The 27,333-nt window shown below is 53.0% G+C and overlaps 1 protein-coding gene across 1 annotated transcript in view; it reads left to right on the forward strand.

Moving 5' to 3' along the window:
• The first annotated feature begins 458 nt into the window (after positions 1-458).
• The window catches only part of LHX4 (LIM homeobox 4), a 47,137-nt gene continuing 20,262 nt past the window's right edge, over positions 459-27,333 (forward strand). The window contains exons 1-2 of the mRNA XM_046680244.1: positions 459-534; positions 17,706-17,877. Coding sequence (XP_046536200.1) covers positions 459-534; positions 17,706-17,877 — 248 coding nt within the window. The remainder of the gene's footprint in view (positions 535-17,705; positions 17,878-27,333) is intronic.

A 27,333-nucleotide genomic window follows, 5' to 3' on the forward strand; every position in this document is an offset into this window, starting at 1 on the left:
CGCCCGCTGCCGGGTCGGGGGATTGGCTGAAGGGCGGGCCTCCCTGCGGAAAGCGACGTCACGGCTGCTCCTGCAGTGTGAATGAATCAAAATGCCTGGGTGACCGCGGCCTCCCCGGCGGCCGGCACGCGAAGGGTGGAGGGGGAGGGGGAGAGAAGCGGGCGGGGGAGGGAGGAGGGGAAAAAAGCCAGAGCTGCAGCAACGGCGTCTCCTCAACCCGGGATGTGCACCAACCCGGGAGAACGAGATCAAAGGGATTTGAAACAGACTGAGGACTGGTGGGGGGAGGGGGCCAGCCAGCCTGTGGAATCCTCCCGGAGAGGCGGAGGGTCCGGCTTCCACCGTGACTTCGGCGGCCTGGTTGGGTTTTTTATTATTATTTTCAAATTTCTGAATCCAGCTTGAGCAAGAGAGCAAGAGATCTCCGTAGACTGCGACTCGCTGGCTCTCGCTCCGAGATGATGCAGAGCGCATCTGTCCCCGCGGAGGGGGCTGTCAAGGGGCTCCCGGAGATGCTTGGTGTGCCGATGCAACGTAAGACTCCCCCCTTTCTCGCTGATTTAATTTGATAACAAGACAGCCAGCACCCTTGGCCAGTGCGGGGCGAGCCAGTTGCTGTGCGGAGCCTAGACCGAAGGGGCCGGGTGGGGCGAGGGGCCGGCGGCCTGGGGGCAGAGGCAGTCAGAGGGCAGGGGCACCGGCCAGAGTGTGTTTGAAGGCCCTGGCTCTTGGCTTTTGGGGCCGAAAGTGAAAGCCTTGCGGATCATGCTCGAGGCGAGCCAGGGGTACCTCACCCCGCATCTCCAGCCCCATGGCTTTTCTAGGAGCGTTGGGGAGAGTGCTGTCTGGGGACACCAGGGGAAGGAGCTGCAGGCCAGGCCTGAGGGCTGGGGTGGTCCCCCCAAGTCATTCTCCCCCTCCTCTTCGGGGCTACGGTCAAAGCTCCCAGTACCGCTATGCAACTTCACCCCAGCTGGCGGGAAGTTGGAGAGCGCGTCCCCCGCCCCCAGGGCTGGCGGCGCGGAAGCCCAGGCCACACGCTCTGTCCCCGCGCGCAGGGCGTGCGCGCCTGGTGCGTCTTCAGCTGCTGCTACCCGCTGCGCCCGCCGCCTGCGCCGCCAGGGACTGCCTGCTCCTAGTGAGAAAGTCCACTCGCCATATTCCAGCTAGCCGAGGAATGCAGGGGAGGGAGAAGAGCCGGGACGAAGTTGTGAACTCGGGGTACAGCCGTTGCGCAGGAGAGGGCAGGCTCTCAGGATGGCTTGGACTCGGAAGGGGAGAGACAAGGATGCGGGGCGCTTCACTCGCCCGCCCGCCGGCTTTCTTTCCCGCGTCCGAAATTAGCAAGGCGGCTGCAGCTCGGGGAGTGTTTATCCTCAGGTCTCTGCGTTTGTATGGGTGTGTGCGCGCAGGGGTTTTTTCAGAGAGAATCTCTGTTTCTCACTCCGGAACAGAGTCTCGGATGGAGAATCTGCGCCAAGCAGGTCCGGGGGTGTCGCGCGCGCGTGGCGGGCGCCGCGTGTGTCCTGCGCGTCAGGCTCGCGGGCTCTGCGGAACGCCCCTGGGCACCGTGGGGAGACGAAGGGTTCCTTCACTTCGCTTGCCAAGGGGCCGTGCTTCTGCCTGGGACTTCTCTAGTGGAGCGGTCGCTACATCCTCGAGGTTTAAGCAAGGATCGGCTCATCCACGGAGGTGCCTACCTGCGAACTAGGGCGCACGAGCGCGCCCTCCTTCGCCCCGGCTCTCCAAGGCAGGGTTTCTGCCCTGGCCGTGTCTCAAAAGGGCAGGCTGGCAAGCGCGCGTCCCAGGCTTCCCTGGGAAGTTTTTGAGAAGGGACTAGAAGAGGACAGCTTCACCCAAACCTATTTAGGTTGTTTCTTGATTCTCTCCTGCAGTTATCTTTTGTGTCTTTTTCTGTCAACTGTTAGCAAACAGTTCCACGGCTGCGCCATGCCTTGGGGAGTTTACTGCTGACTAAGATTAAGATGTGTTCGTAGAGGACGTTGGGGGTTCACTGCCCCCTTACGCCACCCCCCCCCCCCCCCACACACACACACAGGCAGGGAGGGAGCGGGCTCTCAGCCCCTGCAAGAACAAAAACACAGACTCTGGCAAAGGGGCTCCAAGTCCTTAAGCTGACTGTGGCTCTGCTCGAGTGAGAGGGGTGTGTGAGTGGGCGCAAGGCGTGTGTGACTCCAGTCCTTGTTACGCCGTGCGTCTCTGCGTTTACAGTTGTGGTCCGTAGGTGGCCTGTTAGGACTGCAACCAAGGATGCTGTGCTCTGCTCCGACGGCCTTTCTTGGGATGCAGACACACTCTCTCAGATTGTCACTTTTTGCTTCTCTTACTCAGAGACAACTTTGATTTCGACGTCGGGAACGCGATTTCCTAAAATGCCTAGAACTCGCCTTCAGAGCTACATTGCGCCAGGGCTCCCAGTCTGGGTTTCTCCTGTGGAAAACTTAATGAGGTAGAGAAGGGGACTCTCGTCCCGTCGGCCCAGGGAGGCGAGGCCGAACCAGGAGCAAGTGGTCTGTCCTTCCTTTTGTCTTGCCCTGGTTCTGTGGCCTCGAGTGGAGGAGGCACCAGCCCAAACTGAGGGACCCAATGCCTCAAGACTTGGGGATCCCCCTTTGTTTTCCTTTGGGCATGTGTGTGGGTTGCACTTACCCCCTTGCAGCAGATGTGGCCCCTGGCTGTTAGGGTGTTGGTGCTGGGAACCAAGCAGAGGTGGGGTGTGCTTCCCTCACATACACATACAGCCATTCTTTTTCTGGGACATGGGGCCCAGTGGCCTAAGAACTCCATGTGGGGGTGGGGATGGGGGACAACCCTTGGGCCTCTGGGAGGAAGAAGGGTACTTTCAGGTCTGCCTGTGTTTAAACCTGGGCAGGGGGCCAACAAAAATTCTCTCCCACCGGGGTCCCTCCAACCCGCCAACTGGAAGGTTTGAGTTGCCCCTCCCCCCGCCCCCTCCTCCACACACACACATGTTGGGCTTCTTCACTATGAGCCACCACAAATGGAGCACTTGGGGCGCAGATCTAGGGATCCCCTAACCTCGGTGCCTCTGGTGCCATGGCCTCTAGGGGCATTTTAGAAGGAGTTTGAATCCAGTTTGTTTCCTCGGCAGTCAGAATATTCTTTTGCTTATTTGGGGATGGGTGAGGCGCATTCCCTCCAGGAAACCGGCAAATAATGTAATAATTTCTCTCTCTTGCCGGCCTTCTCCCTTACACTCTGGCCCCCGCCGCCCCCACTGCTCGCTCCCGGGCAGACTCGTGGTCAGCGCGGTCGCCCTCCTCCTGCTTCACCCCGCAAAGGTTGGGGGCCGGGCCGATCCTCGTGGTTCCAACAGCCCCGGGGCGGCCCGATCGGGCCCGCGCCCTGCTCGGACTTCCCGGGACAAGCTTGGGGGTCTGCATCGGTTTGAGGGGCGTCGGCCTGGGCAAGAAGCTCGGGAAGAATAGGGCGGGAGGAGGCTGGGAGCGATCCTAAGAGCATCTCGGCGTAGAGAGGAGAGCACCACCCCCTTGCTCTCGGACCCGACAGGGCAGCCGGGCAGCTCCGCTCCCGCCTCGGGTTAATGTTTTCTAAGGAATACAAAACTCTGGCTTCTTGCCCTGAGTGGCAGGAGGTGGCACCCTCGGGGTCGTGTCCAGCACGGGCCTCGGACCCCCTTGAAAGAGTTCGGTGGTTTTTTCCGGCCGAGTGGATAGGTTCAGAAGGAGACCTCGTCCTAAGCTAGTGGGTGCCGGCTACTCGGCCCATGATTTAGGGTCGCGGATCTTTCCCGTTTCGGGCACCGTCTGCCTCCGCCCGGGTCGACCTCTCCGCCTCCCTCGGGGCTGCAGGAACGCCAAGGTCCGAGTCCGCACGGCGCCGGACCCCTGGCAGCGCTGGTGCGGTGAGCGCCTCCCAAGCCCGCCCCGAAGTTCTTTCCTCCCGGAATTCAACAATCTCCTCCCTACCCCCGTCCCCGCATCTGGGTCCTGCTGGCCCTCTTGCGGGCCAAGACGACTCTGAACCGTGCGGGACATACCGGGAGGTGGGCGTTTTAGCTGCCCCTTGCCCTCGGTTTTGGCCCATCTCCCACGTAGTCTCCCGGGGCACCGAGGGAAAGGACGACCGACAGCGGCGGCTCCCCGAATTGCTGGCTGGAGAGCGGGCTGACTCGAGCAGGAGGAAGGAGCCACCCGCTGGCTCGGTCCAGGCTGGGGGTGGTAATGGGGAGCAGGCTTAAGGCGTCTCCTGTTCCTTCCTTGTCCCCTAAAATATCTACTTCTTGCAGCTCTTGCGAACCCCGACGCTGTGGGAAATGGGTATTTGATTTTGTATTTGGTAGAATCTGGGTGAAGGACTTCTCTGGGACGTCCCACTATCCTTTCTTCCCTTCCTGGGGCTCCTGCGGGGTGCATGGGGTAAATTTCCCAGCTCCGTTCGTGTCAGAATTCGCGGCCCCGATGTTACCACCCTCTTACAGGCCGTTTCTTACCTGGTGGAATGGACTCATTTCCCGGATCGAAAGTTTTCTCAAACTCTGGAGCAGCGATTCGCTGTTCTTTCCATTCTTGCCTTTTCTCGTGATGCTGGGGGTAAAAATGAAAAAATAGATATATATACACATACACAAAGAGAGATACTGAGATTCTAGCAGATTCCCATCCAGAAATTCAAACAGCAGCCCCCAAAACTGCAAACCTCCTTCTCCGCATCACAGAAATATTTTTAGGCGAGAGCCAACTTTTAAAGGTCAGACTGGCTGTCCCCGCTAGTCCATTAGGGCCTCGCAGGTTGGGGATTCGGATTCTCTAAGCGCGAGGATCCAGCCCCAGTCTCGGGCCAGAGCTGCGCAACACCCAGAAAGCAATTTGGAGAAACCCAGGTGACCGCGGCAACGCCACGCTTGGGGCGGCAGATGGCCGAGGGCGCCCGCCGGGCGAGCGGGCTCCGGCCTCCTGAGTTCCACTGCCTCAGATCAGAGAGGGCAGTGAGGGTGGAGGGGAGCCCTCCTGGGAAGCCGCAGTCCCAGGGCGCTCAGGGCGCGGAATTGACGATTTAACCAGGACAAGGAACAGGCAGGTGGGGCGGATGAGGGGCGAAGGTCTGCATCGAGTGGTCCCCAGTGTCCAGGGAATACGGAAAGTTGGGACTGAGAAGAGGAAGGAAGACCTAACTTGAGTTGGTCGTGGTCCAGCCTGGCGGAAAACCAGAGCCAGGCGGGGCTGGGAGGGAGCGGCGTCCACGGGTCTGGGAGCGCGACCTGCGTGACCTCGCCGCGACCGGGGCAGAGGTCCTCCTCCGCCCCGCGGGCAGGGGCCGGCCTGGGTGGCCCGGGCAACTGCCGATGAACTCCTTCAACAAGCGTTTGCTGCCCACCTGCCGGCGGCGCAGGGTGCTGAGCGCTCGCTCGACGCGCACCCTGGGATTTTGAGGTCTTGCCGATGGAGACAGGTGCGGACAGGGCGGCTCTTCAGGGAGAGCCGGCTTTGCGCACACCGCCTCCCGCAGCCCAGGGTGGAGGTCGTATTTGCGAAGGGACCAAGGGAGGGACGGCCTCTGAGTCCACCGCGCACATCCTTCGGCATTCCTGCGCCTCGGCCCTTTCCCTCCATCCGCCTTGCCCGTTCCTTTGCTGCCTTACTCTCCTGAGCGCCACTGAGCGAGCTGGGATAGGCCAAGTCGGGGACCCGTTTCCTGCCCCTTCGGAGCGGTGGCAGACTTTTTCCGCGGGGAAAGGCGCGGTGGGCGCGAGCGCGGACAGCGCGCCCAGAGAGGGGAGGCCGGGGTGAAACCTCCCTTCCTCCCCAGACCCATTTCGCGCCAAGCTTTTGGGAAGACAAAACTAAACCCCAACGCCGGCGGCACGAGCCTTTCGGTGACTTTTTAACCCTTGGAAAGCGGTTCTCGCATTTTGGGAGCGGCTCCTGCGCATAGCCTGGAGGCAGCGAGCGGGTCCGCGCGCCCTGCTGGAGTTCGAGCCTCGGCTCCCGGCCCTGCTTCCAGGGCTTGGCGGATCTGGACGAGCGCGCGAAACGTGGCAGGCTCGGGAGCCGAGGTCTCTACCTGGGCAGCCGAGGAAGTAAATGAAATTCGACCCGGGGAGGTTGTTGATGACTGTGCGCCCGGGAAGGCGAAATGGCGCGGGCTGCAGCTTGCGCCCGCGGAACACGGGAAGCCGCGGCTGGCCTGGGACCCAGGCGCTCAGAGGTTGGCTTCTTCCAGGATGGGGCCTTTTCTTTTTTAAAACTTGTTTTTAGAGGCCAGGCGAATGTCGTTTAAAGGGATCTGAAGAGTGAAACTAAGCATGAAGGAGAGGAGTTACCAGGAAAGCCAGGGCGGGATGAAACCGGGAGCGGCGGGAAGTTACAGGAGGGAAGAGCAGAGCTAGGTGTGCCTGCCTCCCGACACGCCACAAACAAAGCGAGGTTAAGGCAAGAATGTGGGCTGAATGCTCTGGGGATTAGAGCGACCGACGCGAGTCCTCAAGACGTCTTGGAGACTGCGTTTTTAAAAATCGAGTCCTGCTGGCGGTGAGGTGGGGGTCGAGGGAGGCGGGAGACCGGCAAAGCAATTTCTTCCCATTGAGTAACAAAAACACGGCCACGGGAGCGTCTTGGATTTTGCACAGTGACCTGATGACCCCGCTGACCAGGTGTAGACAGCCTCAAGTCCTAAATATTTCCATTGTCCTAACTTCCCATTTACCTCGGATTTTAGTGCCCTTTCACTCTGCGCTACCGTCAATTAGTGAGGACTTAGCCCCGCATTAGCAGACAGAACCCGGAGAGGCGCTGGTGCTGGGGAGGCGGGTGGCTGAAGAGGAGGGAAGGTCGCACCTGCAGTTGTCCAGCGATGGAAAGTCAATGAACAGGGGCTAACCTTTCTCTCTATCACGTTGTTGGGAAATCTCCTTTGAGCCCCTTGTTTTGGTCAGGGGTGCGGGATATTTGGTGGATTTCTCTGGCTGGGAAACTAGTCTCCTCCAAATTGAAGAGTCGTGGATGGCGGAGGGTTGGTGGAGCTGGGTGGAGGGACCTTGTGTCATTTCTTTCAATTAGGGAAATTTATGGGGATTCCAGCTGAGAAGCTCTGGGCTGTACAGAGACCTGGAACCAGTTTAGCTGATGCGAGGAGGGAAGGGGTGCTGTTACCCACTTTGAGAAACCCAACGTTGGACAGGGACTGAAGGGGCCGTTTGCTGTGGCCGCACCAGATGCATTACAGTGTAGAGTTTGGGTTTGGAGATGGCGGCGATAGGAGGGTGCAGATTTAGTTTTGTAATGATTTTCTGCCTTTTCTCCCTTCCTGGAGTGAGTGTTAACAATGCCCATAACACAGATGTGAGCCAACAGCGTCTACAGCTTTTAGGAAAATTCCATCTTGGCTTAAATGTCTGCCTTCTGTCTCTCTTTCTCTTCTTCCTTTCTCCCTCCCTGCTTCCCTCCCTTCCTCTGTCTCTTCCTTCCTTCCTTTGTGAGGTCTTTGCGGGAGGAAGAGGGGTTTGTGCAGGAATTCATTGCACAGGGGTTTCGTTGGGGGTGAGCGGTCAGCAAGCTGCAGGGTGGTGAGGTCCCTCACTCTCACTCTAGTGGCCTGGGGAGAAAAGGGCCATTTCTGGGACCAAGACAGAAGCTGCCTTCGAGCTGGGCTATTGTTGTTTGTGGTAGGAGGAAATCAGCTAAAAATAGATGCCGCTGTGAGGTTTTACCTTTTTTAGTCCTCAATTTTGCAGAGCCCTGATCAAAACGGAGCACAAATCAACCATTTTGAGGCGCTGCCCTTGGGAGTAGGTAGACAGGTTGGGTATAATTGGCAAAATTGGAATTGATTCCCCCTTGGAAAATGTACTTTGGGTTAACTGTATTAGTGGTGGACAGGAAAATCATCTTGGGAGACAAGTCCTGACTCCTGTTGTTATTTTGGTGGATTTCTTTTCTCAGATCTCCCCACTCCGCTCCCTCTGTCAGGCTGGGTTTAGCCACAGATGTTTTACTGCGGTACCTCACCCCCAAATGCCTTTAAAGTATAATTTGCTTTAATTATAATGTTAGGGGGTTAAAGGATTGGTTCGGGAATAGCTTAATAGAGACAAAACTTGCAGCCAAATTAATTGAAAGTTTCTTCTTATGAGGGAGAGGTTGCCAAACATATGGAATATTGCTACAGAATGAGACATCAGAAAAATACATTGCAAAGATTTAGCAATGATTAAATGTGAAAATGGAGTGGAAATAGAGATGTGTCCCCAGCATTTCCATACACTGTGATGGGTTTGTTTAATGTGATTTTCTGGTTTATTTGCAATTACTGAGAATATTCAATATTCTACTGAAGATTACTAATTCTGTGTCAATATCTAATCTAGAAGCTAAGCCTATGCCTGCAAACACATATTTACATTGTGTATTTTATTTACTACAGGGACTCCTTCTATTAAATTTTATCCAAATTCAGCCTTAAAATGGTAACATCGAAATTATCTCCAGGATACTTTTGAATTTAATCTTTTATTGAAGAGGTTACTACTTTTCAGCTTTCTAAGCAGAAAAAGAACAAAGGAGATTTTCAAAGGGACCCCCAACCACCGAATGAAATAAATAGTACCTGGAGGAGAGGTGGAGGGGAAAGACAATGTTGCATATGATCATTTCTGATGTGAGGATTTCCTGACTTTTTTCTAGGTATTAGTCATTTGTCAACACAAACTAGAAAAAACTAGAAATTAGATAAGACGGTAAGATGTGTAGATTGATGTATTTTTAAAGCATTTAAGTGAGTATCATTATAGTAGAGAATATAATTTACCTTAACTGTAATGCCAGGTTTTTTTTCTATTAGAGTTTCCCCAATATTTTTGTGGCTGGCCCAGATCTCTATGTTTAGCGCTGTCATTGCCATCACAAAATGCCACAGAATTCAATGTGCCTTTTCTCCTTGTTTTAAAGAATTAATATGGGAATTTTGTGCTTCAGCTGTGTTGTTTATGAGATTCTTCCACTAGGTTACGAAGATCCCTTAAGAGGAAATTTCTAAAACATTTTGGAAAATTATGTTATGGTCTCTTCAAGATACATTGGTTTAAAATAAGGAAAAATATAAAAAAGGAAGCTATAAAATGTTCGGTAAAAAATGAATTGTCTTCAATAGGGAAATGGCAAATAAAGAGCCAGGAGGGAAAAAAACCCCAGACACATCTAGTCATGATTCGTCATGTAAAACTGCATCCTGGGTCTCAGGCTGACCCTGCGTGTGGGCTGCAGAGATGAATTAGTCCTCGGTTCCTTCACTGACAATTATCAGGTGATTTAAAAGGGGAGTTGTGATCAGAAAACAGGATTTTATTGTTAGTGGTGATGGTGGCGACTTTGAATTGGGAAGTTTTAGTTTTGAAATACGTATCCAGTAATAGGACTTTCAATTAATTTAATTGTAGTTTAACTATACCTCTGTTATAATTCTTAGACTTGGATATTCCAGAACTTAGGCATGAGTTTAGGCAGCCACGGGGCCATACTTGGTCTGTCCTGTGGCCTTACGTTGACACACTTTAGAATTAGTCATTCTGAGACTAAATCCATGAGCCCCCACTGAGAGTATTTCCCCAGCCTGCCTTTTCAAAACCATCTTCCTGCTTACTCGCTCAGGGAGCCTTAGGTGAAGGAGCAGCGATGTCTGCCACTGGCTGTTGTCCCCTCCCCCCATCCCCATATGTGGCAAAGGAATGGAGAATTCCAAGAAAAACATTTGCATAATATTTCAATTGTATATGTGTTTCCTTAAAACCCCGTTTGTCTTCTCCTTTCAGTTTGTAGTCAGTAAAGAAACTTAAATAAATAAAATTACATATTTTCCGAAACATACATTGGTCAAATGTTAAGACAGAGCTCAAAAAACTACTTGCTCCTGGGGTGAAGTTACCAGCAAAAGGATTTGGGGGGGGAAACCACCAGATAGAGGTGGCTTTGGTGGGCACTGTTGGAAACCGTGGTCTTCAGTCAGCTCCGGAATCTGTCCCAGAGAAAAAGAAGGTTCTAGCCCCAGTTTGGCTCCCAACTGTGTGCGCTTAGGGAAGCCCTTTAAGTGCAGAAGTTCACTTTTCACAAGGACTCTGGGAAGAGTAAATGAACTTGCAGATTGGCAAGTACTTCACAAAGTTCAGAGGGCTGGTGATCTTAAAGACCAGGATCCCGGTCCCCATTTTGCAGATGGAGCTGCCCTGAGGGGGCCGGAGTGCTCCTGGGTATCCCGAGAGGATGGACAAGCTGACAGGGAGTATTGTGGGGTCTGTGAACAGGGAGCTCTGGAAGCATCTCCCACGGATCCCAGCTCTGTAGCGTGAAAGAAGCAAGGAAAACTTTGTCCAGGGCATTAGGTGTCAAGTCAAATTATGAAACAAAAAAAGCAACTGTATTTGTCCAAAAGGCAGTTAAAAAGCAATGCTCCCCAGGACTCCAGGATGGTGCATCAAAGTCCAAATTTTACAAAATATTAATCTGAGCTCCGAGCGTGGTTAAATGAACATTATTCCTCTCAGTACAAAGTAACTTAATATTTTTAAAAATATTTAAAATTTTAAAAATATTACAGTATTCATCAGCATTATGGTTCCAATGGAAATATCTGAAATTCTAATTCATTTCCCCAGAAAGGTGCACTTTCTTAAATACATTTTAGAAGTCATTGTCAAGTGTGTTGGGTCTAGTGTTAGTCTCTTTAGTGGAAAAAAATTTCTTCCTCACCTTGTTTATTGATCATCTATGACCAAAGAGATAGAAAACACCATTTTTCAAAGAATTAAAATCGATCAAACAAACACACACAAACTGTCTGTGAAATGTGTGATGGTGGTCCCCGGTTCCTTGAGGGCAGTCTCTTGGAAATGAAGAAACTCGAGTGGGGGATAAATATGCACAATGCTTATTATATATCACCACAGGGGTAGGGGCAATTTGGTCTACCACGGACCACATCAGACCTTTTGATCTCTTCCATTTCCTATTTCTCAGCTTTCTGAAACTTCACTCCTGGAGGAATTTGGGAATTTAAAATGGAATCTATTTCCTGATGGGCCGCTCTGAAAAATAAGCCCTGTGCACCCCCACTGTGGTACTTCAGTGACTTGAGGGCTGGGCATCATGTTGTGGGGTTTATAAGCTTCCTTGATGAAGAAGTAGATATGTCTACAGGCAAAGGGTTTTTAGCCATTTCTTATCAAATAAGAAATAGTCACTTGTCCATTAAGCATTTAGATGTCTCCAAGAAAAATGCCAGAAGCCCCCGATGTTAATTTGAACTCAGTCCACTCTTACCTGAATACATTACAGCAAAAGTGAAGTGAGGTTAGGTAGTTGGTGGGCCCCCCCCCCCCAACCATGTTGTCACCATTCACATGGAGGGAAAGGACCAAGGTTTGGCAAATTTGCCCTCATTCTGTGGAGGAAAGAATCTGCCAGGTTCGTTTATTCCGAAAAGACTGAACCTTGTAATGTTTCGTTATCTGTGTTTATACTCTGGGATTATGTTGATTAGAAAGGGGTGTACATCTTCCAGATGCTTTGGAACTAAGGGGATGGAGGAGAGTTTTGAGTGTTGTGTGCGTATGGGGAGGGCAGTGAGGGAGGGAAAAATTATGTTGGGAAATAATGAAGCATGAAATAATTTTGATACACTTTAAATATACAAATTCATCTGGTTGGTGACTGGCCATGACAGAAGGGAGAAGAGAGCTGACCACTGAGCTTGGACAAAGGTGTTATGGGGCTAGATGTTTTATACTCGCTGTCTGATGTGATCCCACGGCTACCCTGAGTGACTGGATATCCTCATTTTACAGATAAGAAAACTGAGGCTCAAAGAGGTTAAGTAGTTTGTCCAAGATCACATACATGGTAGAATCAGCATCTGAACCCAGGTCTCTCAGACTCTGATCCAGGATTTACTATAAACAATTTGGCAGACCTAAAGATATGAAGATATAAACTCTAAACAGAACTGAAAACTTTCAAATTCCCCAATAGTTTTCCAAAACAGTGTCTGAACAGAATGTTTCTACTTCCTCCTAGCTTCCTATTTCACTCACTGCCCACTCTCCCCACCACTCCAGGGTTGGACAGCTCCTGCATTCGGTGATGGCTTTCTTTCCACAGAGTTTGACTTTAGAAGAATTGGCTTTTTTTTTCCAGAATGGTGATGCCTCAGCCTGTGTGTAAGGATGTGTGTGTGTGCCTATTTATGTGTATGTGTGAGTGTGTGTAAGTATCTGTGGCATTTGTGTGTTTGTGTACATATGAGTGTGTGTATGTGTGTCTGGGTATATGTGAATAAGTGTGTGTGTGTCTGTGTGAATGTAGTATGTGTGGGTGCCTTTGTGTATGTATGAGTGTGTATGTCTCAGGGTGTGTCTTTGTTTATTGGTGATTGTACTTCCCTATGGTGTGTCTATGTGAGTGTGTCTGTGTTATGTGTGTCTTTATGTATATTGTAAGTATGTGTGAATATGTGTCTTTGTGAGTGTGTGCGAGAGTGTCTGCATGGATGGCAAGGGTGTCTGTATGTGTGCACACGTGCTCTCCCTGTGGACTTCAGTCTGTGCCTTGAGCCGTGTCACTCTGCAGGGCACAGAAGATTCTGGTGGATGGGCCCTGCTGAAGGAGAATGTATTGTGCCGCGTCTCTGCAGATTCCTTGGCTGTTCCAGGCGTGTTGCTGTGTTTTCATGCTGAGTTTACTCTTGTAGAGCCCAGCAGAGAGCATCACCACAGGACACTTGTGTGCAGATAAGATACAAATTTTCATTTTAAGTGAAATGACTCCTCACGTTGGAAACTGAGTTTATAGATCCAACTTTATCTCAGTGACTCCAAGACTCTGCTCAAATTCCAGTTTCTAAAATGGAATTTCGTATATCAAATGCCGCATGAAATAAGTGGGGTTCACTAGGGATTTGGAAATCGTCTTGCCCCTTGGAAATTTTGGTTACAATTTTATTTCTGGTAGGAGACCTTTGTCCTGTTCAGTCTCTCCAAATTGTACAAAAAAAAAAGAAAGCATAATTTATTGGGTGAAAAAAAATAAAGACTTTGTTGTTCTTTGAAAAATTTCTGGATAGCTTGCTTACATTTCACACTAATCTAAATAATTGCACAGGGTGCTGTCACCTGAAGTGTGGGGTCTGGGTTCACAAGTCTCCACCCCCTCACAGGCAGGGATGAATCTGAACCTGACAGATGCTGTCCACTAGCTGGCACCTTGCCGCTGGATGGAGGGGACCAGGGGGACAGGGGCTCCTGCGTCCAGCCCTCCCCTGAGCATTGTGTCTGTCCCATATAACACATGCATACTCTGCCTGACGGATCTAAATCTGTGCCTCAAACATCTCCATTTGCCCAATTGTTAGGGAGTGCAAGCCCAGTGGCTCATGTGTCCCCTCGTCACTGTACACACAGCAGCTTTGAGACTGTCTCTACGACTCCATCTCTCCTCCACGAAATGACAGGGGAGAGCCACCCAGGCGAGGCGATATCTCAGACCCCCGGCTCTCAGGTCAAATTAGCCCACCTTAAGCACAGGCTGTTTTCAAATCTTGGTTCTCCCGCTGTGGGACCTCGGGCACTCTGCTTGACTTCTCAGAGGCTCCACTCCTCATCTGCAAAATGAGGGTGATAACAATACCTTCCTGACCAAGGTGTGTGGATTATTGAGGAAATATACATTCAGGACCTGGCCAGTTCATAACAGGTTCTTGACGCCTGGTTTTACTATTATTATTGGTATATTATGGATCTCTTAAACCATTTCTACATTATCTTTGTTTCAAAAAATGCCCCCCGGGGCTGGCCCAGTGGTTAAGTTCGAGCACTCTGCTTTGGCAGCCCAGGGTCTCGCTAGTTAGGATCCTGGGCACAGACATGTCACCGTGGCTCATCAAGCCATGCTGGGACCGCATCCCACATAGCACAACCAGAAGGACCTACAACTAGAATATACAACTGTGTACTGGGGGATTTTGGGAGAAGAATTAAAAAAAAAAAAAATTGGCAAAAGATGTTTCCGCTGGGGTCAATTTAAAAAAAAAAAAACCCCCCCCCCCCAATCTACAGTGGAATATAGCAGGGAAGATTTTATTTTTTAACTTAAAAAGCCCCCTTAGTATGTCTCTGACCTTTTTGCCAAACCAGAGGACCCCAGTTTGGTCCCAAGGCCCCTCTCTGGGAAGCCCGAGTTTGGGTGGCCCCCCCTGACCCAGTGGGGAGAATCCCCTGCAAGCTGGAGGCTGAAATGGCTTGTCTGTCTGCTTTTAGTGTTGATCCTTAACTCGAGGCTGTCTCGGCTTCCCAGCCTCTGGAGCTCCGCGCCGCCCTTCCCTGCATACATTAGCCTTAATGTATTCTCTCTTGAATACTCATCATATTAAGGCTCCCGGTAGATACCTTGCTCGAAATAAATTTTATGGGCATACATCCTCGCCCTCATCGCCGTGCATTTGTGGCCAGGAGGAGAAATATAGCCCTATCTGTCCTCCGAGGCAAGGCCAAGCAACCGTTAGGTGGGAATGGGCGGCCCTCTGGCCCCGGAGCGGGCAGGCGCGGGGAGGGAGCGGGCCCGCCGCCAGGGCACGCCCAGAGCCAGGCTGGAGGAGCTTCTCCGCCCCGCTCTCCAAGGGTTAATTTGCCTCTGCCGGGTCGGTACCCGGTTCCTCGGCATCCAGCCGTTTGCTCACACAAAGACCCGGTAGCGGGCTACTTCACGGCCCGGGGTCTGGGGCGGGCACTCGCGGCCGGTGGGCACAGGTCCCTGCGGCTTTGGCCCCGTATGTCCACAAACCACGTCCCTGAGCAGGAGGGCATCTTGTTTAGGGTATCCTTCCCCTCCCACGCAAAATGATGCCAGAGCTCCAAATGCGCAGGCATCCGGAAAAACCGCACCCCCTTGCCCTTTAGGACTTTTTTACCTGAGATGTCCCCCAATTTCCAAGTCCCCTAAGGCTGGGCTTGTCACACCACGGGAGCTCCTGGTTGTCCACCCTCACGCCTCAGAGTCTCACCCCCTGCTAGCGGATGGTCCCTGGAGAGAGGCAGAGGTGTGGCTGAATGAGCACCTACCTGGAGCAGGGCAGGCTGGCAGACAGGCGTACCCCTAGGCCCTCTGCAGGGTTGCTGTGTGACCTGCCACTCTCTGAGCCCTGTAGGAGGGTCATGCCATCTTTGCAGAGATTCTCTAAAGGGTTCAGTAAGATCAAGACCATGAACGTGGGTCCCTAACTTTCTTCTCCCTTAGCCACAGCAACACCACATCTAACGCCTGGTTCCTAGTTATCTTATCTCCTAATAATAGCAAACCCTTATTAAACACCTACTGTATACTAGGGCTTGTCTTACTTGTATTGAGTCCTTCGCTGTTCACAACAATCCTACTGGGTACTATTGTCATCATCACACCCCTTTTACAGGTGAGAAAACTGAGGCAGAGAGAGGCAGAGTAATTTGTTCAGGGTTGAAAAGCAGAGCTAGGATTCACACCCAGGCAGTCTGGCCCCAGCATCCACAGTGTTACCCTGTGTCCTGCCTGGCCCCTCTCACTGGATGGAAATTCCGGTAGCTATTGTGTGCCTAGCAATTTGCTGGGACTCCCTGGTAAGTACTTATTGGTCGAACACTTTCTTTGTCAAGGAGGAAAGCTTTTGAGATGGAAAAAAATCCCATATGCACTGGGACAGGTAGCAGGTTCTAGACCCACACGCAGCCACCTCTGTGTGACTCCTGGTAGTTTTCATGCAGCATTTTGGTCTGAGAAAGGGGTCAAAGGGCAAGGTGTCTCGTGGGTCTAACTTTCAGGCAAATGTCATTGGCTGCCGAGGCCATGAAGGCAAGAGGCTGGGGTTAGGGTTTAATTGGGTCCAAGATTGACCCCTGTGTGTACAGCGCTAGTGATGACGTTTAGCGAATGTCCCTGTCTGTGAGTTTTAGACACAAATGACTTAGTACTTGAGAAAGCTTTCTCTCTACGTAAGTTTGAGTGTGTTCAAAAATTTTCCCCAGTGCTTTGAGGTTAATTCCCTTATGTTAACACTTTTTAAAATTATATCAAACCAACAAATATGATGGGAACTGAGAAACATGTATGATTCGTGAGAGATTTGGTTTTACTACTTTCATTGACATTTTGGAGCATGACAGAGAAACGAGTGAAGACCTGTTTCAAGGTGACCTTCTTAGGGAGGATTTCATCAATGACTGATTCAGCGATGAACATCCGTGGTTCCCCTGGTGTGTCAGACACTGTGCGCAGCAGTGAGGACCCAAAGCAGGGGAAGAAATATTGTTCCTCTTTCCTTCTGCCTTCTCATGGGGAAGACAGTGTGTGAGCAAACAATTAGCAAAGTGCTATAATAACCGAGGTGAGAAAGCACGGGGCTGCCAGCCTCATGACCTGCTACATCGGAGGCTACCTAGGAAGCCAAACGCCTATACTTTTATGTTTTCGTTCTTAATATTTGTTACCTTCTCATTTTTTTGGGAAAAAGTACAAGGAAAAAGGGCCAGAGATGCTAGCACTATTTGTGCATCCAACCATGGAAGCCTGACCATTTTGTAGATTTGGAAAAGACTTCAGTGACTCAAAATACTGTCAACCCCCTAAGCAATCCCTTGGTAAAGATGGGGTGGCAGAGAAACAGACCTCGGACAGGAAGTCACCAGGGACAGGAACAGGGTGGGGCAGTGGTTAGGGTTCATTTGTAGACAACAGAATCCACAGTCACTATCTAAGTGGAAAGTGATCAATTATTGAGTCTTAGGTGGCTTTCAACTCCACGAGCCAGCTCTGGACCGAGCTTCAGGGAATCACTCCTGGCCCCCAGATTTCCCCGCCTCTGCCCTGATTGATCAGGTCATCACAACCACAGACCCTCGCAGCCTCTGCCGTGCTCCGCACCAGCAAAATGGGAACCCGCCCCTCGGCTGTGCCTCAGCTTAACTCAGTTCTGAATTCAGGTCTCTCCTAAGTGCATCTGACGGGCGGACTCTAACTCACATTTGGGACCTGAGCTGCAAGGGAGTCTGGAAAAGCAGTTCCTAGTTTTCCCGTCTGCAGTACAGGAAGGCACATTCGGAAGGGGTGTTATCAAGCCAATCCATGATATCTGTTGCAGTTCACTAAAATACTCTCAGGAGATTCTCTCCGAATATTGAGATCCCCCGCAGACCTGGACATCAGTCACTGCCCACCCCCGACACAAACCATTTGCTTTTTAGGCTAGATGGCCTCTCAGTGCGTGCCTAGCCAGGGCTCACTTTGGGGGCTGATGTTTTTAGCACAGATTCCACCCAGTAGTGAAAATATCATGGAAACAGAGGTGAATGTTGTCTGGCTTTCCTGACCGCTGGGCTGTGGATTGCAGCTGGCATAAGTTGGGTTAGCTAATGCTGCTAGCCTGTGGTACTCTTAGAAACAGCTGACCCTTCTGGGCCAAAACCACCCAAGCTATGTTAGCAAAGCATGGATTGGATTTTAGTCCCCACTTGCCCTCTTGACCAGGCACCTTGGTGCCGTGTACAGCCTGCACAACAATATGTGGCATCCCTAGGGGTTTGGGTTTTGTCCTTTCCCACCACGGGCAGAATGGGAAGGCATCCACACAGGGCCTGGTTTTATCAGCAGTGCCGTCTGGAAGGCTCTCACTGCCCCTCTCTCCTCTCCCCACAGAGATCCCCCAGTGCGCCGGCTGCAACCAGCATATCCTGGACAAGTTCATCCTGAAGGTCCTGGACAGACACTGGCACAGCTCCTGCCTCAAGTGTGCAGACTGCCAGATGCAGCTGGCGGACAGGTGCTTCTCCAGGGCCGGGAGCGTCTACTGCAAGGAGGACTTCTTCAAGTAAGTCGGAACCGGGCTGCAGCCTCCATCTCCTCGCCTTGGTCTGTCTCGGCCTCTCCCCGTGCAGTTGAGGGGGGAGCTTGAAGTGAGGTGGGGTGAGGAGGGCAGAGGGTTCATCCTGCGGGTGGGTGAATCCTTGTGCTGAGAGGCTGTTCCTCATCCAAGTCCCCCTTCTGATCCTTAGCCCCATCACTGTCTGAGCCCAGGGTCTTGGCCTCACCTGGGCTCTGCAAGGGGCAGGGGTGGGCAGCATGCAGAGGGCAGGAGCCAGGCTTCTCCAGGGCAACTGACAAAGGACCCTGGCAAATCCTAGAAGGGGACGCTCTTCCTTGGTGAGTTGGTGCCTCAGGGCGCTCAGCTGTATTATTCCTGAGGGTTTCAGAGCGGGTGCTTTGAGGTTCGTGCCTGAATCTAGAGGAATCTCTGTAGCTGTGTTTCTCTAGGCTGCTTCAATGGCCTCAGAGGCGTGGAAGAGTTGCTAATGGGGGTCAAGCGAGGCTCAGTCAGTGTCATTGCTTTTAACGGGAACATGACGAAGAGGCCATTTCATGTGATGGTTAAGAGTCCAGACTCTGACTGGGTTTGAACCCTTTTATTAGCTGTGTGCTCTTGGTCAAGTTACTTAACTTCTCTCTGTGCCTCAGTTTACTTATCTGTAAAATGGAACTGATAACAATAGTTCCTACCTTAGAGGGCTGTTATTGTCTTTGAAGAAGTCAGTATGTGTAAAGACCTTTAGAACAGTGCCTGGCACCTGAGTGTCAACTCTTTAGACTGACCTCGAGTTTTCATTCTGGAGCTGGGTCCATCAGAAAAAATCCTGTTGGAGCTTTGGGTCAGGGTGAGGGGACCTCCCAGAATTTTTTTCCGCAGCCTTTAGTCTGGGATTCTCTCCCAGAATCTATGACCCGAGGCACTTAGGTTGGCACCTCAGCTGACGTGGACCAGCTGGCCGCAGCAGAGCCAAGAACAGGAGGTGGGGGTCGTCCACCAGTGACTCTGAGCCCAGTGTGGGTGGCCCATGGGGTGCACGGAGCAGGGTGGGACTGGCGAGGTGGCTGGCCAAGGCCTAGAACTATTTGGCACAAATGAGCAAGCCCCAGAGAGATGGTGTACGTGCTTCAGAGGCTGTGTGTTCTGGAGACAGGGAGGAGAATGGGGAGAAAGGGCGTCCTGGATACAGAACACGATTTCTCCCAAATCCTCCCCAAGGGTTAATTGCAGGGGGTGGGTGATTTGAATTTCTGAGGATTCTCAAACTTCATTAGTCCAGTATGAGTTGAAAAGCACATTAAAGGTAATCTTGGTAACTACTTGTGTTCAGAGGGCAGGTTTCCTTGTCACCATTGCACTTTGGTCAAATGTGCACTGCTCTCTCCATATGTGCGCATGTGCCTGCACACACGTAGGTGTGTGTACGTGTGTGTCTGTGCATCTGCGCTGCCTGAGGGCAAGGGTGGTAGCTAACACAGGCACACTCAGCAAGTCCTGATGGTTCCAGTCGGGGGACGGGCCTTCGGTTCTTGCTCTAGGCCCTTTGTGTCTGCTCCCTTCTCCCAAGCTTCCTTTTACTTCCCACCTCTGACCCTCGCCTTCTTGCCTGTATTCTGGCATTTACGCACTTCCGTCCCCTCCACCGCATGCTTTCTCGGTCAGCAACAGAGTTTACCTCTGCCTTCCTCCCTCAGTGGTGCCCTGGCCAGGCACCAGCAGCTCCTACGGGCCCCACAATGGGGTGAATTTCAGTGTGTGTGTGTGCTCGCGTGTGTGTACACACGTGCACTGTGTACCTCTGTGCACAAGTGAACATGGACATGTGTGTGAGGAAGGCGGGAGGAAGCGGGTGGGCCGGCCTGGCCTTGGGGGTTGGGTGAGCTGGCCCTGCTTCCAGGGTCAGCGCACCATCCTCCAGTCTGTCCCTGTCCCTTTGGAAAGCCTCGGTGAGCTCCTGGGCAAGGCAGGAGGCCCACTGCCTTCCTGCCCATCTGGGGACAGGTAGGTACTGAGATGTCACTGGGCCAGAACTCTGGCTGGTCCAGCCTGTGGGCTGCAGCAAACCCATTAGGGCCGCAGACCCAGGGCTCTGTCACCACGGAGGCGCCCGGCGTGGCCCTGGGCCCATCTGGTGTTTGGACCTTGACTGGCTGGCTCCAAGTTTGGGAAGGGGAGGGGACAGCAGCACGGGTGTAGGTTTGGGTTTGGGAGAAGTAGTCATAAGGAAAGAGAGTCACTCTGGGCCCCTCCTGGGCTAGGGAGGCTGGGCAGGCGGGGGAGGGATTACCACCGGCCTACAAGCCATATGCCCAAGACCAGAAATAACAAGGACAGTTACCCAGGCTGCTGCCCCTGACCCCCTGCCTCCATGGCCTCCCTATGCCGTGGATCCTTCTGGGGCCTTGCTCAGCGTTAACCTCCTGACTGATCCACCCACCCCCTCTAGCCCACACGCCTCCCCTCCTGACCCCTTCTACCTCACAGCTCAGGTCCTGACCCCTCCCCTCAGCTCCTCCAGCAGGGCTCCCTCTCCCACAGAATTTGCCAGATGCCTTAGCTCCATCAGAGCCTGCTGCCCTGGGCCCAGCCTCCCTTCCACTCCAAGCTCACTGCCTTCCTGGGTTACCTGACACCTTCCAGCAGGGTCCCCCTTTCCCAGGCACGCTCTGCCTTTTCACACCTCCACACCCTGGCCCAGGCGATTTCACTGTCAGGGGGGTACTGTCCACCCTCTCAAGGCCTCCCCAGCCTCCCATGGCGGTAACAGGCTCCTCAGTGGGCGGGTGCCCTGCGGAGGCACAGCCATCCTCTCCCTCTCTCGAGGGGCCTCCACCCAAGCTGCCTTACTTTGCTCAGCCCTCGTGCACCTACTTTGACCTTCCTCGTTGGCTTGAGGACAGGCGCATTAGTTGTTCCTTTTTCTGTTCCCGGCACACGCACCTGGCCCGGAGCCTTGCCCAAAGGCCGTCGCTGGGTTTGATGCAACAAAAAGTAAATCACACAGTGAACTGACAACGCACCTTGGTGACCAGTTGCTTTTGTACACGGCACGGTGTCCTGTGGGTCCCAGAGGCCCAGGCTGCCTGGGAAACGCCCAGGCTGTCATTCGGCCACGGTTGTTCTTGTTCCCCGGGACTGCTCTGCTTCATAAAATGCGCCCCTCTGGGGCTGGGTCCTTTTGTGAAGCAGGGCACCTGGCTACAGATTCTGTGCTGGATCCAGGTCAGTAACTCTGTGACGGTGCTGTGTGGGGAGAAACTGAAAGCTGAAGTGATTCACCCCATTGCCAATGGAGGGCCCATCTGACAAGGAGACGGGGCAGCTCTGCAGCCCCCAGGGAGGACCCTTGGATTTCCAGGCAGTCAGGCCCTACCCAGCTCTTTGGGACCATGGCTATTTGGTTCAGGAAGACATGGTTGGGACAGCAGTCACAGCTCGAGGTGGGGACAAGGAGGGAGGGAGTTGTCCAGGGTCAGAGTGGCTTCACCTCCCATCCCTAAGGGTCCTGGGACCCGCTGCCTGCTTAGGGCTCAGGTTGTGACTTGGCCAAAGAGCCAAGCAGTCTGCTGCTCGTTGCAGCTCATTCAATGCCGCCAGGCACCTGCTTGGAGAGGGCACACCGGGGCACACGTGCACTGGGACGCTGAGAGCAGAGAGAATGTGAGGCAGGCCGGGAGGGGGCAGGGCAGTCCCTGGAACCCCGGTCCCTCCCTCGTCCCACCCGAGGCTGCAGGAGTCACCTGTGGTGGCCTTCTGAGAGGGCTGGCAGGTTCCGCGTGCTTGAATCCACTCGTGAGACCTCAGAACGTTTTCAGCCGTGGGATATGGAAGATGCCTTTTCAGAGCCAGGAAGGATGCCTTCTCTGTGCTCCTGGAAGAAAAACAAAAAGGAGAAGACAGGAAAAGCACTGTCCTTTTCTGGTACCTGCCCCATAGCCCTGCTCGGAGGCAGAGGGTGGGGTCCCTGACCTCACTCATTGGCACTGGGGTGCTAAGTTCCAGGGTCCATATTTTAAATCTCTTTGCCCATAACGAGGGGCAGAGCCACTGCTTAGCACAACTCCATGGGGCATGCTTGATTCCGTGTGACGTTTTACGAATCAAGACGGTAATGTGAAGAGTGCCCCTGTGGCGGTGTGTACTGCCTCAGAAGTCGGGGAGGCCCCAGGGACAGCTGGAGGTCGGCCTTCCACCAGCCTTCAGCCCAGGAGACATGGAAATCCTGGTGACGGGCAGCAGAGGGCGATGTTGGTGTGTGCACAGACAAAGAAGTATTGTTGGAAGGTTGTACTCTGTGGTTGTTGCATTTTTCTTTCAGGGCTGTCGAATTCTGTCTCGCTCATTGATGTCAGCTGATTTTTGCTGGTTTTGCCTCTTGGGTCCTTGGCTCCCCTTTCTCCAAAGGAAATACAATTCTGAGGCCCTGGTTGATTAAAGCAGCGTAGTTCCAAGGCTATTACAATTTGAATCCCAAGTTGAGAGCCAACAACTCCTTGCATTGCATTTGCTGAGCGGGTCCTTCCTGGACTGTGTGCCCAGCATGCTACAGGTCCCTGCCTCCTTGCAAAGGGACCAGGGCCTGGGGAGAGCAGGGGTCTGCGAGTAGGGCTTCTGGGTGTCCTCCTCATCACTGACTGGGTCCTGGGAGGAGCCCAGTAGCTCCCTTACTCTGAAGTGTGGTGAAGACAGGACTGGTCCTCAGCTCCAGGAACTGGTTCAAGGGTGGGCTCTGTCAGCACCAGCTGAGTGCCCTTAGGCAAGTTCCTTAACATCTCTGAGCTCCAGTGTTCTCTTCAGGAAAAATGGAAATGCTACTAGTGCCTGCTTTAGAAGATCTGGGACATGGGAGCATTTACCCAAAGGGGGTTATTTTATGGGCAGAGTGGTTTGGTGAACCCAGAAGGAGCTTGGTTGAATTCCTGTCCTGTCTTTTACCAGCTGTCAGCAAACAAGTGTCTAGGCCTTTCTGAACCTCATTGCCTTATCTGTTATGAGGCGCTCATTCTGACACACAGAGTTGCTGTGAAAGGAGAAGATGACGTGTAAACCTCGTCCAGCGCAATGCTAGAGGCTCTGCCAACATCTCCGGTTTCTGGCCCTGACTGTGGCCGCTTGACCTCAGCCCTGAGGGCTAGCTGTCAGAGCTCTGCTCAGGCTGGGCCTGCACGGGCTTCTCCTGGACACCCCACCCCTGACCCCCCTGGGCTCTGAGACCTTCCTGTTGAGATGACCTTTAACGGCCTAGAACTCCTCAGATGGAGGTGGGGGTAGCCTGGTGGAGCAAGGAGGGCACACGGTATTGTGCTGGGGATAAACCACAGGATAAAGATGCCATGTTGATTTACATGAAGATTTGGGAAATAAAGCAGCGATTGTTATAACATGAAAACAAACATAGCTATAGAATCAAAGAGAACGCAACATTCCTACAAATTTTTAAGGTAAAGCACAGCCTTCCAGAACATTCCAGGTTTGTGGGGAGCTTCAAGCTGCGCCCCTGGCCCCCAGGGTCCCACCTGCCCATAAGAGGGATCCTGTTGGGAAGAGTCGGAGGCATTCTGAGGGCGACTGCCACTCCAGGGGGTCCTGTCTAAGATGTCATGCTTCTCTGGGGGTGTCTCCCAGCCCGAGGCCCTCACCCCACCCAGCAGGCAGAGATGGGCACTGCGGGGACCAGGAGGGAGGGCTGCTGTGCCTGTCAGTGGGAGCACTGTCCCCTCCCCGCCAGTCCATCTCCAGCAGGAGCGCTGTCTGTCGCCAAGGGCAGGTGAGCGGCGTCCTTGGAGCTGAGCTGAGCTGCTGATTTATCCCTGCGGTGCAGAACAGCCTGTCTCAGCTCTGGTGCACTCGGCGCCTGGCCCAGCCCCGGGGTGGTTCCGCCCTTGGCCCTAGTGATGGCTTCAGTGACCAGGGCCTCCATCCCTCAGCTGGGCAGATGCCCGCAGGACTCCGGGTCACAGCGGGAGAGGCCCGCTCAGCACCTCTGCGAGGTGGGCTTCTTAGAGCGAGCGGGCGTCGGGTTTGAACCCGGGCTCAGTGTGCATCTGGGGCATGAGACCTCCCTGAGCCTCACTCTCCCATCTCCAAAAATGGATGAGAATAGAAATATCCCCTTTTTTGATTACTCTGAGGACTGAGTAAGATGAAGGGAGTAAGTGCTTAGTAGTTGTGGTTGTTAGGAGCTCTTTTTGTGAAGGTCATGACAGTGTATCTACGTATGGAGGAGGGAAAAAGAGAGCAGGGGCCTGGGGCAGAGGCTGCTGCAAAGGCCTCGGGCAGGACAGCAGTCCTAGGGGGGAGGTGGGGCCTGGGTCCAGTGGCAATGCAGGTTGGAAGGTTGGAACAACTGTCCTCTCGGATGAGGGGGTGAGGAGCGTCATGAGTTTCTGCACAGGATGTCATCCCTCCTTGTAGGGTCCAGAGCTCGGCAGCAGCACCTGCAGCCCTTGGCCTTCACTTCCCGGAGCAGGGTCCCAGCTCTGGCCAGAGGGCCCAGCCTGTGCTTGTGTGGCCACCTCTAGCCAGCTTGCACCCTGTTGCCCCAGGAAGAGGCCCCTTCCGTTTGGGGGTTGGTTGTGGGTCCAGTCTGGGGCCGGGTTCTTGCCAGATCACTTGTTATTTCTGATGACTATACACCTGCTGGGCCATACACACATACACACACGCACACTTGATCTAGCAGAATGCGCTTGAGGAACTCACAGGGGGTGGGTCTCTTTGACGTGTGACTTTCCATAATTTCTGAATAGTTTATAGTCTAATTCCCTCGCTAAGCAAATTAAACCTTTTAAGGTAACGATCCGATGGTCCAGATAGTGGCTGTGCGTGTGGACATTTGTAAGATTCAAACACACTGGTGGACCAGGCCCACAGTCATTTGCAAAGGCCTGTAATCAAGACAGAAGCAATTACTTAGCCGAGCGGTCTCCCCTGGGACCTGCGGCCATATATCAGGCGGTGATGAGGCCAGGGATGTCTGTCTGCCCGCCCCGCCCTGGAGCGCCCGGTCCTCGGTGCCTGCCCACCCTCCCGGAGCCCAGCCTCGGGCGAAGGCCTCCTGACCTCCGAGAAACCTGCATCTCAGGGACTTTTCTGAGCTGAACCTGTGGGGAATCTGGAACCAAGTGATTGCAAATCAGCCTGGGAGTCAGACGGCATCTGGGCTGTGGAAACATGGTCCCCAAGCAAAGAGGGAGCTGGGTGACGTGGGAGTAGAGGTGTGGAGCAGCTGTTCACCGCTGAGGCTCCACCTCCTTCTCTCTCCTTCACCTCCTGCCCCCCTGGTGCTATTCAGGTACCAAGTGATGGGCTCCCACGTCCCAAGTGCCCTCTCTTTCCATTCCCGCTGCCTCTGTCCTCTCTCAGGTCCCTGTCACCATGTCTCTGCCCCGCTGGAAGCTTTTCCAAGCAGCTGTCCTGCCCCCTGTTTCCTCTCAGCCAGTCTATGTCTTCCTGCCCTGAAACCCCTGAGCCAGCACTCAAGGGCCCCAAATCTGGCTCCACCTCATTTCCTGCTGATTCTCCGGCCGAGGTCGCGCTAGAGCCAGTCTCTGGCTTGTTGCTCTGGGGATCTGTCTGTGCCCCTGGAAGCCCCACTTGGGCAGAGTGGGGTTCTGTGATGGGCGTTTTGGGTGCGCGCAGCGGGCTAGTGGGCTGTAGTGTAGGGGGTCCGTGCTGCTGCCTGTCACAGCACCTGCCACACCACCATTGAGAATGAGTCCTGAGGTCTTGAGGGACTCAGGAATCAGCCATCAGTCTGCAGAGGCCCCAGGGGGGCCAAGAGCATCCGTTACACAGGCTTTCTCAAAGACTGGTCCATGCAATGGCTGCACCGGGGGCATCCGTGGGGGGCTTGTTAAAAGGGTGGGTTCTGGCCTCAGAATCAGATGTCAGGGAAGGCTTTTCTGCTTTTGGGCAAACATCCCAGGTGGCTTTTCTGGGCAGGGTAGTTTGGTAAAAGCTGAGCTAACACCTTGGCAGAGAAGAATTAGCCTGGAGAACAGAGGGCAGATTAGGTATTGGGGGGAGAGGAGTGAGAGGAGGGGGAGTGTTGCTGGGCCAGGTGGTGGATTGCTCCCAGCCTGTCTGGGAAAAGGGACTACTAATGCTACTGGAAAAGCTTTACAACCGGTGACCTACTCCAAACCCCTCATTTAATACAGAAGGAAACTGGGGCCCAGAGAGGGGTAGTGACTTGCTCAAGATCACACAGCTCATTTAGTGGCAGAGAAGGGGCTAAAATCCAACCCTCCACGTCCCTCAGCCTTGCTCCCCTCCTTCCCTGCTGGGGGTTGATTAAGCTCCGAGTAAGGGCAGTTGTGTGGTTTCTATGGGATAGCGCACATGACGTTGCCTGGTGTATTCAACACGCTTGATGCATATTTACAAAAATCAAGGGAAGTGGGCTCTGCAGGAGAGGGTTGGGTCCTCCACATCCCATTGCCTCTTGGGAAGCAAATCAACCCCCAGCAGGGAAGGAGGGGAGCAAGGCTGAGGGACGTGGAGGGTTGGGTTCTAGCCCCTTCTCTGCCACTAAATGAGCTGTGTGATCTTGAGCAAGTCACTACCCCTCTCTGGGCCCCAGTTTCCTTCTGTGTTAAATGAGGGGTTTGGACTAGGTCACCGGTTGTAAAGCTTTTCCAGTAGCATTCATCTCAAAATAATGTTGAATGCTCATTAAAAAGAAAAACATTATATTAAAAATCCCAAATAAAAAGCAGAGCCCTGTGGCAGTTCTGGTGGACCTGGGAGGTCTCTGTGTGAGTGTGTGCATGGCAGCGCCCTGTGTCCCTGCTCCCCGAGGCTCTCACATTCTCTGCTGTCAGGCCTTCTCCAAATACGGCCCCTGTCGATGGCTGGAGGAGGCTGACCATTCCCGGGCAGAACTTTATGTGCCTGTGACATGGCTGTGGTGGTGATATATGTTGGAAATATTGGTACATACAGTAACAGTAAATATCAGCAACTTACCTGTCAAGTGTGGTGATAGATAAAAGAAATACACGTAGGGAAGTGTCAGCTGGGAAAAAAATATACGGCCTGCAGTAAATCACCGCCAAGCAATTAAAGCATAAAATTAAGTCATGAAGTATTTTGTTTCCTCTGCACAGTGCACTGTGCCATGGCAGCTCCCACGCACCAGAGGCTGGTGTGGGCCTGGGCCGGCCTCCACTGACTGCCTTCCACTGGTCAAGAGTAAGGAAGGACATTGGGTTCAAATCCCAGCTCGACTGTTTATGGCTGTGAGGCCTCTGGCAGGTTACCTACCTTCTCTGAACTTGCTTCCTCATCTACAAATAGGGAGACATGGGTCACTCATTAGTTATTCACCAGATATTCACTAAACACACAACCTGGGCCAGACACTGCTCCAGGCACTGGATTCAGCAGTGAACAAAACAGATACAGGCCCTGCTGTCATGGAGCTCGCCTTCTAGAGAGGGAGACAGACAATAAACAAAC

Source organism: Equus quagga, chromosome 13 (assembly GCF_021613505.1).
Source record: "Equus quagga isolate Etosha38 chromosome 13, UCLA_HA_Equagga_1.0, whole genome shotgun sequence".
Lineage (NCBI taxonomy): Eukaryota > Metazoa > Chordata > Mammalia > Perissodactyla > Equidae > Equus > Equus quagga.